Raw genomic sequence first — 15,966 nt, forward strand, 5'->3', positions numbered from 1 at the left:
TTCTGACACATACACTAAGCAATCAATCATCCAAATAATTGCCAGATTTATGGTAAATTGGTCGTTGCAGGCCTGGACCAAACTACTATTATCTGAAATCAATCATCAATGCAGTGACAACAATGGTCTACTCTGATAAAATGATCATTTGTGATTTTTTTGTGGTTGTACATAGAATATTGAGTAATGAGAGCAAACATTTAAAGGTCAACATGACAACAGAGTCCAATGACCACCAGCCTTTTTGTTATTTTACTGTTTGTGGCCCCTGGGCTGAAAACCTTTTTGTTGAGAAAGCAAACGAGTCTCTCTCTGAGCCATTACAGAATGAAAATGTAGCATAAATTACAATAACATCCACAGAATATGAAGCACATTTGTTGTCTTTTGTTTTTACAAATTTGTTCATAACTTCCTGCTTTTCCTCTGATATAGCAGGTTACTATTTTGGACCCTGTGAAATCAAATATAAGCAGAGACATTCAGAGATGTACCAGTGATTGAAACAAACATTTCACAGTATTCACAGGCCCATCCCTGCCGCACCCCCTACCTTGTTGGAAGATAGACAGCGTTACCGAGGTAACTAGCTCAAATAGAGCCTTGATGGGCGGGAAGTGGTCTGTCTCGCTGGCAAAGATATGCACCATCTGAAATAGCAAGACTTCAGTTCAGACTCAATGTGTTTACTTGCACTGACATGACAAAAATGACAGGTTAATGAAGGGAAAACAGGCTGCATCAGAAATTCTGACTGCACATTCTATTACTGTAAAACACATGTTTAAATAAAGAAGGCAAGTAATGAGAACTCTATCTGTATGTATGAGGATTTGACCTGGTGGGAGCATGGTTTTTTCTTACAGCTGAATGTGTCTGAATTGTACAAACAGCCTTTTCAGCAGTGGAGACCGACATATTGAGATTTATTGATTTCAGTGTCTCTCTGTTGAACTTTGGAGACATGGTGCAGTGAATAATGATCTTTCATATGTCCACACTGCTGCCATAGCAATTCTTTTGCAGTCTGAATTTATTTTCTTATATGTACAGTACAGGCCAAAAGTTTGGACACACCTTCTCATTCTTTGCATTTTCTTTATTTTCATGACTATTTACATTGTAGATTCTCACTGAAGGCATCAAAACTATGAATGAACACATGTGGAATTATGTACTTAACAAAAAAGTGTGAAATAACTGAAAACATCTCTTATATTCTAGTTTCTTCAAAGTAGCCACCCTTAGCTCTGATGACTGTTTTGCACACTCTTGGCATTCTCTTGATGAGCTTCAAGAGGTAGTCACCTGAAATGGTTTCCTAACAGTCTTGAAGAAGTTCCCAGAGATGCTTAGCACTTGTTGGCCCTTTTGCCTTCACTCTGCGGTCCAGCTCACCCCAAACCATCTCGATTGGGTTCAGGTCCGGTGACTGTGGAGGCCAGGTCATCTGGCGCAGCACTCCATCACTCTCCTTCTTGGTCAAATATCCCTCACACAGCCTGGAGGTGTGTTTGGGGTCATTGTCCTGTTGAAACATAAATGATGGTCCAACTAAACGCAAACCGGATGGAATGGCATGTCACTTCAGGATGCTGTGGTAGCCATGCTGATTCAGGTTGCCTTCAATCTTGAATAAATCCCCAACAGCGTCACCAGCAAAGCACCCCCACACCATCACACCTCCCCCTCCATGCTTCACGGTGGGAACCAGGCATGTAGCATCCATCCGTTCATCTTTTCTGCGTCGCACAAAGACACGGCGGTTGGATCCAAAGATCTCAAATTTGGACTCATCAGACCAAAGCACAGATTTCCACTGGTCTAATGTCCATTCCTTGGGTTTCTTGGCCCAAATAAATCTCTTCTGTTTGTTGCCTCTCCTGAGCAGTGGTTTCCTAGCAGCTGTTTGACCATGAAGGCCTGATTCACACAGTCTCCTCTTAACAGTTGTTGTAGAGATGTGTCTGCTGCTAGAGCTCTGTGTGGTATTCATCTGGTCTCTAATCTGAGCTGCTGTTAATTTGCGATTTCTGAGGCTGGTGACTCAGATGAACTTATCTTCAGCATCAGAGGTGACTCTTGGTCTTCCTTTCCTGGGGCGGTCCTCATGTGAGCCAGTTTCGTTGGAGCGCTTGATGGTTTTTGCGACTGCACTTGGGGACACATTCAAAGTTTTTGAAATTTTCTAGACTGACTGACCTTCATTTCTTAAAGTAATGATGGCCACTCGTTTGTCTTTACTTAGCTGATTGGTTCTCGCCATAATATGCATTCTAACAGTTGTCCAATAGGGCTGTCAGCTCTGCATCAACCTGACTTCTGCACAACACAACTGATGGTCCCAACCCCATCAATAAGGCAAGAAATTCCACTAAGTAACCCTGACAAGGCACAGCTATGAAGTGAAAACCATTTCAGGTGACTACCTCTTGATGCTCATCAAGAGAATGCCAAGGTTGTGTAAGGCAGTCATCAGAGCTAAGGGTGGCTACTTTGAAGAAACTAGAATATAAGAGATGTTTTCAGTTATTTCACACTTTTTTGTTAAGTACATAATTCCACATGTGTTCATTCATAGTTTTGATGCCTTCAGTGAGAATCTACAATGTAAATAGTCATGAAAATAAAGAAAATGCGAAGAATGAGAAGGTGTGTCCAAACTTTTGGCCTGTACTGTACATGTTGTATCTATTTGTTGTACATTATATACATGTTATATTTAAACTACAAATACAGGTGAAAAAAAATCGCATTTCTCCAGGATAAATCAAGAAATAAAGTTAACTTTCAAGACATAATGTGGCTCACATAAAGTAGCCTCATAAAAAAAGAGTTAACTTTAAACCTGTAAAAAAACAACAGTGACTCTGTATCAAACTGATCAGTATATCAGTTAAAGATTTATATTGCGATTACACGAAACAAGACTGCAATTTCTATCTGACAAAAGTATCAGTAGGTATCAGACACTTTAATTCAAGACTGAATTTAAGATTTTAGAATTGGTAACCAACTTTAAGAGATTTTTTGACAAATTATCCTTGTTTTATTCAAAACTTACAGGTAAATATAGCAGAAAGTACTAAGTACTTATACAGAACGTGTGCAGGATCAACAGTTTGGCAACACTGAATTGTAAAGGAACACAAAAAGTACAAGATGGATCAATTACATTACACTGTTTTTGGTAAATAGAACAAATGACTTCAATGACCTGGTGAATGTAAGACATTACATAACCTTTTAATACTTTGTAAGGCCATCTAGACATACTATTAGTACGTTAGGACATCTTAACATACTGATGTACAAACCACAAGTACAGGTTGAATCTGACTGAAGTTAAACATTGTCCATGTGACTTTGCACTGTAGTTTATTAACATATACACCACCCTTTCTAAAAAGGTTCTTTGCATCTAACCTATAGTAATATAGACATAAGTATGAATATGTTAACTGAGTGTGAAGATGTTTATGTGTGTATTTACCTGTCGTGTGAGGTCAAGAGCTGAGGCCTGGGGTATCGTGCTGTACATCTGCCCAAGCATCTCACTTAGCTGAGATACCATTGGAGCAAATTCGTGAAGTAGAGTCTTCACTGATTTCTCAAAGATGGCACACACTGCCTAAGAATTAAAATAAAAAATTAAACAAAAAACACAAGATATTTTTTCCTAGAATGTCATGATTACCTTGTATTACTGGGCATCTAAAGAAGTAGAGGTACGATTATTTGTGGCACATTCTTACGACTCACCTCTACAACCTGTGAGTCATTGAGCCACTTGCTCAGTACAGTCTGTATGAGAGCAAACACCTGTTGCAAAACCACCACCACCTAGAACATACAAACAAAATAATGTGCATAAAATATACAATGAAGTGAAACTAAAGTCAGAAACAAGTCCTAGCATTACACATTAGCATTTACACATGAATGCACGCCTAGTAGCAGAGTGACTAATGACTACTGTAAGGCTGAATGACAGGACAAGTTTTCCTAGTGGCCATGCTCATCTCTGGACACAGTGTGCTCAATGGCAGAATGGCACTTAAATGACTGCAAGCACTGACAGCCCCACTGCAATGCACTGCACTGCAGCTGCAGCGTTCTGGATTGCAAAGCAGTCAAATGGCACACACTGAGACTGAAATGGACATCATGTGGTGACTGACCGGGTTTGGTCCAGGTGATGGAGGGGTGGCTTTGACAGGTGGTGCAGAGCCTTCCACTGACTCGTCGTCCTGCTTGCTGATGTCCAGCGTAGTGAATAGGTTGGACAGCAGCCCCAAGATGTGGATGATTGCCAGTTTATTTGAAGGATTCGGCTGAAGGAAGAAATAAGAAAAATACATGTAATTTTCACATCACCTTCATTTTGAATTCACTTGCATTACAATCTACTGTCCAACAGAAACATTTACCTCCTCAATGTCAGCTGTGTAAGACAATGTTTAAGAGTGTATACATGAAAAGACAGAGATATGACCTCAAAGTATCTCCTCATATCATGCAGTACTCAACTAGAAACTGTATAACTGAATATCATCCAATTTCAAATTTGTCATTAGTTACGTAAAATACTTTGGGTAAGCAGGTTTTTAATTTGAATAGAAAACTTGAGGCTAGATTAACAAAAAAAACAAACAAAAAAAAAAAGTATATATATATATATATATATATATATATATATATATACACACACCAGTCCCTTTTGCTTGTTAATAAAATATACAACATAAATTAACCCCATGAGTGGTAATCATTTCCCAAAATCACAGAAAGATAGAGCAGAAAGATCATGACAGTGTTGATCAATGCATGACATGCATGGTGATGTGTCAGTGTCAAAAGACAAGAACAAAGAAGACAAACACGTCTGCCACACCCTCTAACTGCCAAATTCACAACTCATTCTTCAACACTGATCTCAATACCAGTGTTAGTGCTTTAACTGTACAGCAGTCATTCTGCAATAACATCAGTATGTGTGTGTACATCTTGTTCGACACCAGCACAGAGTAGCTCCATCATATTTTGCAGTCAGCCTCTTCAGGCATCATGGTCATTCACCTCTGATACAATGTAACCTCAAGGTCTGCCCACTAGGTGCCACTATTTGTCAGGCCCAAGACAGAGCACCCAATTTCCTAGTCTGATGTAATGGCAATATATCAAAAAGCCAGACACAAGACAATAAGACAGGGAGGAAGTGAGAAAAGATCGACAAGACAGCAGGAGCACGGGTGTGTTGTGTGGTGGGTGAGACAGATGCGCAGAGAGAAATGAAAAGCTTCATCTAAGCTGACACCTCTATTCACCCCACACATGGTCTTGACTGATGACAGAACAAGCAACTGAGAGACATTTTTCTCCATTCTACATTCAATAGATATCAAACTGTATATTTTTAGATAAAGTCAGCTTAGTATTTGTGTCTTCCAGCGTGACAATCTAGAAATCCAGGTTCCACTAGATCTATCATTTGAGTAGGGTACACAAAAACAGTTCCTCTGCATGACTATGTGCATGCATGTGTAAAAGCATGGCCTACTGTAAGTACCTCTGTGTAGACACCGTTTTCATTTTCTGACTCTATTTGTTTTCCCTCTTGCTACAGGGTATGTGTGTGTGCATTGGCATGAGTAAGAGAAAGTGTGTCTTGTGAGTCACTAGCCCATGGTGCAGGGTCAAATCCAATCTGGTCCCGCAGAGAAATGTTCCACTGCAGTGACACCACACAGACACAAGGTCTGTTCCGATTGGCCGGAGCCCAACTGTCCCTGCTCTGTTTGTGTGTGTGCGTCCTGTTACATGCGAGTCTGTGTACGTACTGTCTCATCTGCTAGCTTCTCCAGTTGCTGAATATAGGGAGTGATGAGAGAGTGAAGGTTTCTTAAGATCTCCTCCACGGGGAGAGCGGAGAGCAAGAAGCCGAGAGCCTGCATCAGCCACATACACTGACTTGTCTGCAAGAGGAGATTACAGGTAGCATTGAGCTTAAACAGTTTTATGCTCACACCACAACCTGATATTATACAACTTCCACAAAATGTCACTGTCAGACAATAAATGCAAACATATCATGCACTTCTGGCACAATATTCCAGTCACTCCGTGTTATTGTACACAAAGACTTACCTTGTGGATCTGTTTTATAAGCACCTCCTAGAAATGAAAGAGAGAGGTAGATTGATGATGTGAATGTTATAAAACAGAGCCTACTCAAATCTGTTCTAAAAAAATACACAAAGAATTACAACTGAAGTGATTTCAAAGAGTAAAAGTTATTTCTGGCAGCAAAAACAGTACGGTAGGTGTGAACAATGTAGGTATTAACAGATGAAAAAGTGAAAAGTGAGATGTTACAACAGACTATTATTGGCTGAATATGAGGATGGCATGTACACACATACCTGAGAAACAGCTACTATATTGGTTGCGTAGGGTGGCAGGTCATATTTGCATTCCCTACATATTTTCTTGAGTGTAGAAACAGAGGAAACAGAGAGGTCAGGGTTCCCTAAAGCCTGTAGCACCAAAGGCAGGACACTGCTGAGCATCACTGGGTGATCTGCCAACCATTCTGCCAGAGCACCTAATAAGAGATGAAGAGTTCAGCTATTGAGAGGAACCGTTGTGTATTACTGGTCTAAAAAAGATATGTATTCTATCCTACATTGAAGTAAAAACGCACTTCATTTGCTGTATATACTTCAGGATTCACAATTCATAAAAGGTGATTTGCCTCACCTATAGTGAACATAACAGTGTCTGCAAGCTGAACGTTGTTGATGTTGATTCTGGGAATGAGTCCTATCAAGCCAGGGATCACATCAGAGTAATTCACATCTATCGTCTCAGCTATGGACTGGAAGCCGTACAGCAAAGCTTCTGTGTGCTGGTGGGAGAAAGCACGGTCGGTGCATGAGCGGATTTAAAGATGTTTAATGATGCAAAACCAATAACTGTGAAAACTAGTTCGTATATTGTCTCTGCTCATCTATATATGTCTGTCTCACCCACCTGCCATGACGTGGGCTGTTCTGCATTAGTCAACAGCCTTCCGAGTTTATCATACAGGTTACTCAGCAGCTCTGCACCCAGCATCTCATACACGTACATGAGTGTGTCCGAGATATCCACCCTGAAGGACAGCCATACACAGACAGACATTTTAGGGGCATGCAATCTTGAAAACGCATCTGGTCATTTATTTAGTAGACAGGTTTTACCCTCCCAGCAGCCGGTCTAGGGAGAGTCTATTAGATAAAAACATGACCAATCATCCTGTCTGCAAGAAATTTCTGAAACACTAAGGCTGTCACTTCCATCCTACAGTGTGCAGCAAATGAATGTGGCCTGTGGAGTACTCACCCAGGGTCATGCATAAAACTGAATACACACACACCTGTAAATTCGGAACTGTTCTTTCTCATCTGAGGACCAGGATGCATACTCCTGGTCAGAGGGGAACTGGGCTTTGTGTAGGAGAACATCCACCAACTGGAAATACACAGGCCTGTAGACCTGCAGATACACTGTCTGCTTGTCCGACTCAAATGACATGATTTCATCCTGCAGCAATGAGAGGGAAAAATATTCTTACAGGAGCTGTAACTGCTGACCATAAAATTTTTATGTCCTTAAAAAATAAAACCAACTGCTATGACATTTATAGAGCCCCCACTGACAAGCTATAAACTGACACCTGAGTACACTTCATGTTTTACTTTTGATTCATTTAGTCAGTCTTTCCTACACAGTTTTGACCGTATCTGTGGTAGGCTGGGAGGTTGGTACACTTCACTAATACCTCATTTAAATACGGTATTTTACAGTGAGCGTTGCATCATAGCATCAAGTCTTTAGCAATAATGTTTCTAGACTAGTCAGTGCATGAAAGTCTGCTTATATTGACTCCTTAGAGTGTCACAGCACTAAAAGTATTTGATTTTTCTACTTCAACCAGCTGCAATGTGCTTTTCTGACACTGTACAGTCACAACAAAGGCTTAAAATGAGCTCAGAGAGCTTTCAGTATGAATGGCTTTGCAAAGATGCTTTGCTGAGCCAGCCGCACACAATATAACATTAGGAATCTTTTACATTATTATGAGAACAATACTGTCAGTTTGTATAACTAATGGTAAACAGCGACTTACTAAAAAATAAAAAAGACTCCATTTATCAAATAGGGATATTTTCTCACCAATACAAATCAAGACATCAATTACAGTTGATAATGTAGGTGCATATGTTTTTTAACAGGCTACTTTATATGAAAACTGTTGAACTTCTGTTTTATACATGATAACACAAATACTTAAATCTGACATTACACTACCAGGGACATGACTTACTTGTAATGTATACCAGAAGGTAAGTGTGAGCGAGCTGGTGGTTTCATTGACTGGGTAGTGGCCAGGGATGCCTGTACAAAACATGATCATGTTGACTAAAGCGAGGAAGCTCTGCCAGTGGTCCACTTGTTCCAATAGAGTCCTGGAGAGAGAGAGAGTGAGAGAGAGAGAGAGAGAAAGTGTGATCTGGCAGCTATCCAATGCACTTAGTACACAGGTAAAATAACTTTCTCTATGTCTCATTTTCCCAGCAGAAATAGCAACACATTGTGGAAGTTGAAGCAACACTCCAAGACACACAAAAGCTATGTTTTTTTTTTAAAATTAGTTGTTATAAAGGCCAAGATTTAGCGCTTTTTTTTAACTGTTATTTTAGTTTCACGCTACACAAAACAATTATTTTTCACTATTCATTCAATTGTCAAATTGCTCTTAATCCTCAGTCAATGTAAAAAGTTTCTCTGAACTCATAAAACAAATTTAAAGTGCAAAACTAACAGCAGGATTTGTGACAACAGAAAGTTATTTGGAGACAACCATGGTGTAATACACACTTGTATGAGTGTGATATGAAATTCAGAAACCATCACTGCATGATCATGAGTGGACTTTTGATGAAATAGGAAACATCTACTGTTCAGCAGATAAATCTGATATTTGCATATGTAGAGATTCACAATTTTTTAAGAAGAAAATGCCAATACAGTATTTTTTTTTCATTTGATTTCATTTTCATAATTCTTCATTTTCAATAATTTCAGTTACATATTAAACTTGAAGTTATCCAATGCATAGTATTTTTTCTTGTATGGTATAAAATGACTGAAGTTAGTATTAAACAATAAAAAAACTTTCTTGAGTTACAAGATGATGTAATTTGATTCTAAAGTCTTATCTTTAATAAAACACATACTGTGCATGGAAATCACTGGTCATTGTTTTTACAAATTATACAGAAAGTCATGTCACTGCAAACACACCTGGAGTGGTTTTCTCCCAGTGTGACAGCAATACGGCAAATGCCATGGCAGGTCTCCATATCTCCATTCTGAACAGCCTCTCGGAGCTGATCTTGGAGGGCCAGCACTTGAGGAACCAGTTTCAGCAAGGTGTTCACATATCTACACCAGAGAAACACAACCAGACAAAATAAACATAAGAAATATAGAGGTAACAGTTAACAGTCACACTCATCACAAACGTGTAAATCTAACACAACATGAACAAGCAGGGATACTGCACTGGAGAATATAAACCTGACTCACATTGCTCAAGGCTAGGTTGTATTTATTGCTATTTCTCGAGACAAGTGTTTATTTCAAATGAAACTGTAGACCAAGACAGTTCAATCTGAGACCCTGGACACCCACCCACCCACCTCCCCAAAAACATACACCGACTAGATAATCAGAAACTCTGTTCAAAGCTCCTGCTTGGAGCTGTGCTGCTGTCAGTTATTATTCTGTCTTCTTCCTGCTGTGTCAGCCATCTTTAATATCCCCTCATTCCAGCTCAAACACATGCATGTGCTGACACACAGAAATTTACACACACACACACACACACACACACACACAGGCACACACTCCTCAGCACAGGGTCAGATATACTCAAGTCAAAATATCACAGAGCATCTTCCTGTCCAACTTACTGACAGCAAGTGAAGGGGTGACATTTGGAGAAGCTGCATGTGTGTGTGAATGTCGCTGAGGCTATTCTGTTCATCTGTGAATATAAACCCTATAACATGTTCCAGTCCTGGGGGGGGTTATAGCATGTAGGCGGTGCTTTGTCTTTCAGTCAATAAAGGTATATGATGAATATTAATCAATGACACTGCAAGGTTGCATGACTTCACCACCAACATAAATTCATCTATGAAGACAAATCCTTACACTGAGACAACCATAAATTCCTTGTCCATCGTAAACACTGATTATTACACTGCTAATGTTGCTTCTTAAGAATACAAAGTGGCCAGAAACAAATAAACATTTGTAGAGCCCTTATTCAGCATGTTAAAAGCATTTCCTACCATGAAGCAGTACAGCATTTTTATTCTAATTTCCCTCAGGTCCTCTTATGAGCCAAGGAGTCTAGTCCCCCTACATAACAGCCCACGCTGATTCAGCCTTCTCTGGTGAGGGCTCCACCCTGCTGAGATCTGATGTGTATGAATCTGGACTCTGTCTAATAAGCTCATAACTGTGCATGTTACTCTACAGCCAACGTGCTTGGCTGTCTGTGGAACTGTATGAGAGCAGTGCTGGGACTGACTTCATGCAACTGTTTGTGTGTGTGCATATGAGTGGCAGATTGTACTATTGCACTCAAACATCATTCATTTTTAACAAGGTGCTTTAGAAATGCAGGTCATGCACTCTTTGCTTAGGAAAAGGGGACTGTGTGTGTTACAAGATTACAAGACCAAAATGGATTTGTATTCTTTTCCCATTTCTCTCATAAAACCTGACATTATGGTGATTCCTCTGAGAGACTATGCTGCAGTCATCTCTAACTCACAGTTGTCTCCTCTCCTTTCTTGCTCCCTGCCCTGCTATTACACACTTTCTGCCTCCTTCCTGACTCCTCCTTTATTCTCTCCCTCACCTCCCTCACCACCCTCACCCCCCACCCATGATCCCCTCTGCAATTACTGCAATGCACTCAGAGGCTGGGGAAATGGGTTGCCTGGCAACAGGATGCAGCTGGACCAATAGCATCCCCCCAAATGAGTTGACTGTAATGTGTTTAAACAGAGGAAGAGAACAAGAGACAGGGAGGAGGGCTTAGTAGTGATGAGAGAAAAGAAAAAGGGAAAGCACAAAGAAACAGAGGCAGAGTGGGAGAGAAGATATAAATAGATAAAATCAGAAAAACCGGCAGAATGCACAGATGGAAAAAGGTAGCCTATGAGTTTCTGGAAAGAAAAGACAATACATATCAGGCTATCAAACTGATTCAAACACTAAATAGCTGCTCAACTGCAGCAGCTAAACATACTAAACAGACTCAGCATGAGGCTTTACTCATCGCTGGATGCCATACAAAAAAAGTGAAGAATAAAGGAAAAAGTGTAGTAAGTAAAACTGGTTCATTTAATTGTTCAGCTTCAATTAATGAAGGCTTAGCTTGATGCTCATTTAATGTGACTGCCCATTAGAGTGTTATCAAATTAGCTGCTAAAGAAAGAGGAGACCATGACTCAAAAAACAGGGTAAGTCCACTTTCTTTCACTACATCAGTGTCTTGACACATCCAAAACAACAAAAAACTAAAAACAAGGAGAAAAAAAATCAGCTTCCACCTTATATAATGAGTGTAAAAAGTAACTCAAACATGCAATATTACCAAGAAACAATACAATGGCTAACTCATCCCAAATACAGAACTATAAACATTTATATCTTTTCAATTATTCATCCACTTTCTAAGTGCAAGAAATGAAAACTAAATTTTTACATTAGTCTCCATATTTATCTATGAACACATCAGCCTATCAGGCACTGAGAATGTTAGGGAAGTGTACTGGCAAGAATTTGGCAATACAATAGAATTCAGACTCAACATATTGCAAAATACTGTGATTATGAGCAAGGCAATACAGAGCCATTTTTTAAATAAATTTAAGAGAAATACCATAATGTAAAGAGCATACGACAAACAGGATAGAAATTGGGGTTTTTAAGAAAAGAGGTACACACACAAAAGGACTGATTTTCTGTCTTGGATTTCACATGTAAACTATTCATTAAATCAATTATATCAATATATCTTACTAATAAACTGCTTTCAGGCACTCGTATTAATGAAAAAATAAGAACAATCTCTAAGGCACTCAATTTGAAATACTCAGCATTATTGAAACACAGTAGCACTCGCTGAAGCTGTAGACCCCACCTCAACTACCATTAACTGCCTTTCCACAATCTGCTCAGCATAGCATCAGTGTGTTTAAACTGTCCTGTCAGCAGCAGCTTCACAGATATGACCCTTCCGTGTATGATGCAGTATAGGAAAGAATGCTTTTTTATTGCGCTTTCACACCTTGCACTGCCCCCCTCCTTCTCTTGGCACCTTTTCTTCTCTCATAGTCCCGTCATCTCCACCCCCCCCCCCCCCAACCCCCCTCTCCAGGGGAGGGGTAATGGGTGCCTGCCATGTCTGAATCAACCAGGGCATGATGACATCTCTCCCTAGCTCTGTAACCATAGCAACGCCAGCCAACCGAGAAATGGTGCTCTCCTCCCCCTGGCTGTCAACTAGCCCTGGCTCCATCCCTCCCTGGCTCCATCCCTCCCTGATGCCCTCCCAGTGCCCACCCTGCCGGTTCCCTTCCCTTGCTCTTCCTCTTTTTCACTCTCCCCCCTCTGACTTACCCTTAAACTTCCAATTTCTGCTCCAGTCATTAACATGTCATACACTTATTTCTTTCTCCTTCCTTTTTTTTTTTTTTAAACACACTAGCACATATATGCACCCACCTTTGGGAGTCAGGTTGTGAGATGGCGTTGACTATTGCCTCTACCGCAGTGTCAAAGAGCTCTGGGTCTGGCAGGGCACTAAAGCAGTCGTGCACCAGGCTTTCGCTCTCGCTGAGAGGCACATCCAGCAGCACCCAGGATGACAGGCAGCGCAGCACGCGAGCTTTCACTGCCCCGGGGCTGTCTGTCCTGCGCAACAGTTGCTGAAGCAGGGGACACACTGACCCCCACTCTCTGCCCAAGGCTCCCCGAACCTAGAGGAATCATGGAAACCAGGATTTGACCGCTACTGTATTGTTAACGTGCAATATGCTCAATCTGTCTGCTTGAGTCGGACTGGGTATTTGCTTTTGTTTTGTTTTTTTTTCCTCTAAAAGTTCAGATTTTAAAAAACTGTATCTTGACACTGACATTAAAATGATGCAGTTTTTGCTGCCTTCAAGGAATATAAACACTAGTTTTCCAAAGAATATATTTCATTTATGTAAAAAAATTCAAAAAACTTGCAGTTTCTTTTTTTATTTATACAAGTAACTCTTGAGCAACTTCTATTTAGAAAGTCTAAAGAAAGAAAGCTATTATTTAAATCCATAAATACATTTCCATGGTACTTAAAGTATTAATTTAACACCTGATGAATAACAAATGGATGCAAACAAAACAAAGACTTAAAAGTCTGCAATCCCAAATAAGAAACTTTGGATTGTATTAAAAATGCAAAGCAAATGGAAGCAGTGATATTAAAAAAAGTACCTTGACTTGTATTTCATTGTCAGTATTACTAACACAACATATTTCATGCTTTGTCTGGTCAACCTAATTTTAATCATAAATATAAACACATCCATTTCTGAAATTAAGGCTGCAACACACTCAGGAAGCAGTTGAAAAAGGACAATTCAGGCTAATAAAAATATCAATAAATAACAGTGTAATCTGAATCAGGGGGTGTAAATATGAGATTGTAATCATGATTAGGTACAAACGCTGCATCTAATAAAAGTCTAACAAATGCATGAGAAGATTACTGAAATGTTTAAAAACATCCTGTTTGTTAAAAAAAAAATACGAAGGAAATTGGTTATTTGACCATTTATAGCGGAAAACAGAATTAAAAGATTTAGTGCGTAAAAGGACAGAGTCCAAGCCTAAACTGAACACAGTGATCTCTGATCCCTCAGACATTCATTCATTAGATCACTCATCTAGAGTCGATTGAACCACGAGCTCAGGATTACTGTGGCAAACACCACAGTACAGAGTTACATCCACCAATGTCATGTCAAACGTTACTGAGTGAAAAGGAAGCCTTATTTTAACTGTATCCAGAAGGATTGTCAACTTGTCTGGGATCAGTATTTTAGGTAAATTTGACTATGACTGCTTTCTATTTTAATTTGCATTTTCCATACCATTCCAACTTTTTCTTATTTGAGGTCTCAGATCTGCTCATACATTTAAAGCATAATATAATGTGTGCTGATCATTAAATAATAAGCCTTGACAAGGCATCTTGCTTAAAGCATAGCTATGTACTAAAGAAATTCATCACTGTTAATAATCTCCATGATATGAACTGCTGATGAACTCTGGAACAAGTCTGTTATTTAGAAACAACACATTTCAGAATCCAGTTTTAGAGTCTGTATAATAACACATGTTATCACTTGTGCGCATACCTGTCCCTTTCTGTACTGTGGCAGTCTGCTTGTCTGAAACTCCTCAGGAAGGACAGTGAGCAGCTCCAGTAATGCCAGGCAACGTGCCCGCCCATCCACCCCTCCCCCTTCCTCCTGAAACACCCGCACCATTTCTGCCACAGCGCCAGGCCAGGCTTCAGGCATTGTGTTGAGTGCCAGTGAGGCCAGGGCAACACACAGTCGGGTGAGCACCATCTTGGACCCAGAGGAGAAGCAGGCTATCTGGGAAAACAGCTGGCTCTTAAGAGACTCATACTGGTCCGTAGGGATGTCTGACCAATACCGAGAAATCTTGGTGTGGAGTGCACTGGCACCAAAATACTGGATCTCTGGTACCTGTAAAAAGAACACAAGGCAGATGCAAATGACCAAGTGTTTTTTCAGTGTGTGTGTGTGTGTGTGTGTGTGTGTGTGTGTGTGTGTGTGTGTGTGTGTGTGTGTGTGTGTAGATGTGTGTTAGTGCATGTATATAATTTACCTTGTCTGGGCTCAGAAGTGCCCAGCAAAACTGCCAAGCCTGAGGTGAGACCTGGGCCTGCATCAGCCATTTCTGGGCCAGATTCTTGTTGTCTATATTTGGATCATAGTACAACTGGTGGAGGGCCTACAGAAAAAAAAAAAAAAAAAGAGATAGAAATGGAATTACTTCCTTACAGTTGCATGTCTAACCCATGTCTTTGTTACTGTTCTTAAAGGCAGTCCAGATGAGATTTTATAATTTTCAAATGATTTACAACTGTATTATCATCCCCTATTATCCCATGTCAATTCTCCAGTCACTTCATTGGTACGTTGCAGTTCTCAGTGAGCTGAGTCTAAATTACATTATATTTATTTATCATACCATACTACTGATTATATGGTAACCTGTTAAACAATGCCATATCAATAAAGACATGGAGAGGTAGGTTTCTGTGTCCTCTTTAAAGCTGCGTATGACTTTCGTCACCAATTTTTCATCAAATCTGTAAAACCAGAGTCAAGGGCTGGGCAACAAAACGATAACAATATATGTCGCGATATAACTTTTCCTTGATAGACATATGAGACATGCTCGATATAATTTTGATAGAAGTCATTCATCCGTGTTTTGACAGACATAAGAACAGCCAATCATAATTAAGTAGCGCCGCACTGAACCAATCACACTAGAGCCCCGTCAAGTTAGGTTGACGCACACAGCGCAGGCGTAAGAGCAGCGAGGGTTCTGAGGGTTCCCTCAGAAGAAAATGTGACTGAGAACCTGGGCAATCGGGTTACTGAAAAGTAGGGTGTGAACCTTTTCAGTTCGGGGCTTTCAATACAATACGGAGGTATACCGAACGAATACATGTAGCCTATGTGAAGAACGCAAACACTCACAAAAGTAAAGTTGACAAGAGATTCACAGATTCGCACTTCGCAGCTCAACAGA

The 15,966-nt window shown here is 40.1% G+C and overlaps 1 protein-coding gene across 2 annotated transcripts in view; it reads right to left on the bottom strand.

The window, feature by feature from the left end:
- Positions 1-15,966, bottom strand: part of LOC115418010 (importin-13-like) — a 32,513-nt gene that overhangs the window by 9,212 nt on the left and 7,335 nt on the right. For both annotated transcript variants that reach the window (XR_003935236.1, XM_030132287.1), the window contains exons 3-17: positions 15,031-15,156; positions 14,532-14,888; positions 12,853-13,106; positions 9,349-9,489; positions 8,369-8,510; positions 7,418-7,584; positions 7,033-7,153; positions 6,760-6,907; positions 6,423-6,604; positions 6,148-6,174; positions 5,841-5,975; positions 4,182-4,334; positions 3,763-3,843; positions 3,494-3,631; positions 554-650 (exon numbers count right to left, since the gene is read on the bottom strand). Coding sequence is in view for 1 of the 2 variants with exons in the window: in XM_030132287.1 (XP_029988147.1) it covers positions 554-650; positions 3,494-3,631; positions 3,763-3,843; positions 4,182-4,334; positions 5,841-5,975; positions 6,148-6,174; positions 6,423-6,604; positions 6,760-6,907; positions 7,033-7,153; positions 7,418-7,584; positions 8,369-8,510; positions 9,349-9,489; positions 12,853-13,106; positions 14,532-14,888; positions 15,031-15,156 (2,269 nt within the window). In the remaining variant the exon portion in view is untranslated. The remainder of the gene's footprint in view (positions 1-553; positions 651-3,493; positions 3,632-3,762; positions 3,844-4,181; positions 4,335-5,840; positions 5,976-6,147; positions 6,175-6,422; positions 6,605-6,759; positions 6,908-7,032; positions 7,154-7,417; positions 7,585-8,368; positions 8,511-9,348; positions 9,490-12,852; positions 13,107-14,531; positions 14,889-15,030; positions 15,157-15,966) is intronic.

This window comes from Sphaeramia orbicularis, chromosome 4 (genome assembly GCF_902148855.1).
Source record: "Sphaeramia orbicularis chromosome 4, fSphaOr1.1, whole genome shotgun sequence".
Lineage (NCBI taxonomy): Eukaryota > Metazoa > Chordata > Actinopteri > Kurtiformes > Apogonidae > Sphaeramia > Sphaeramia orbicularis.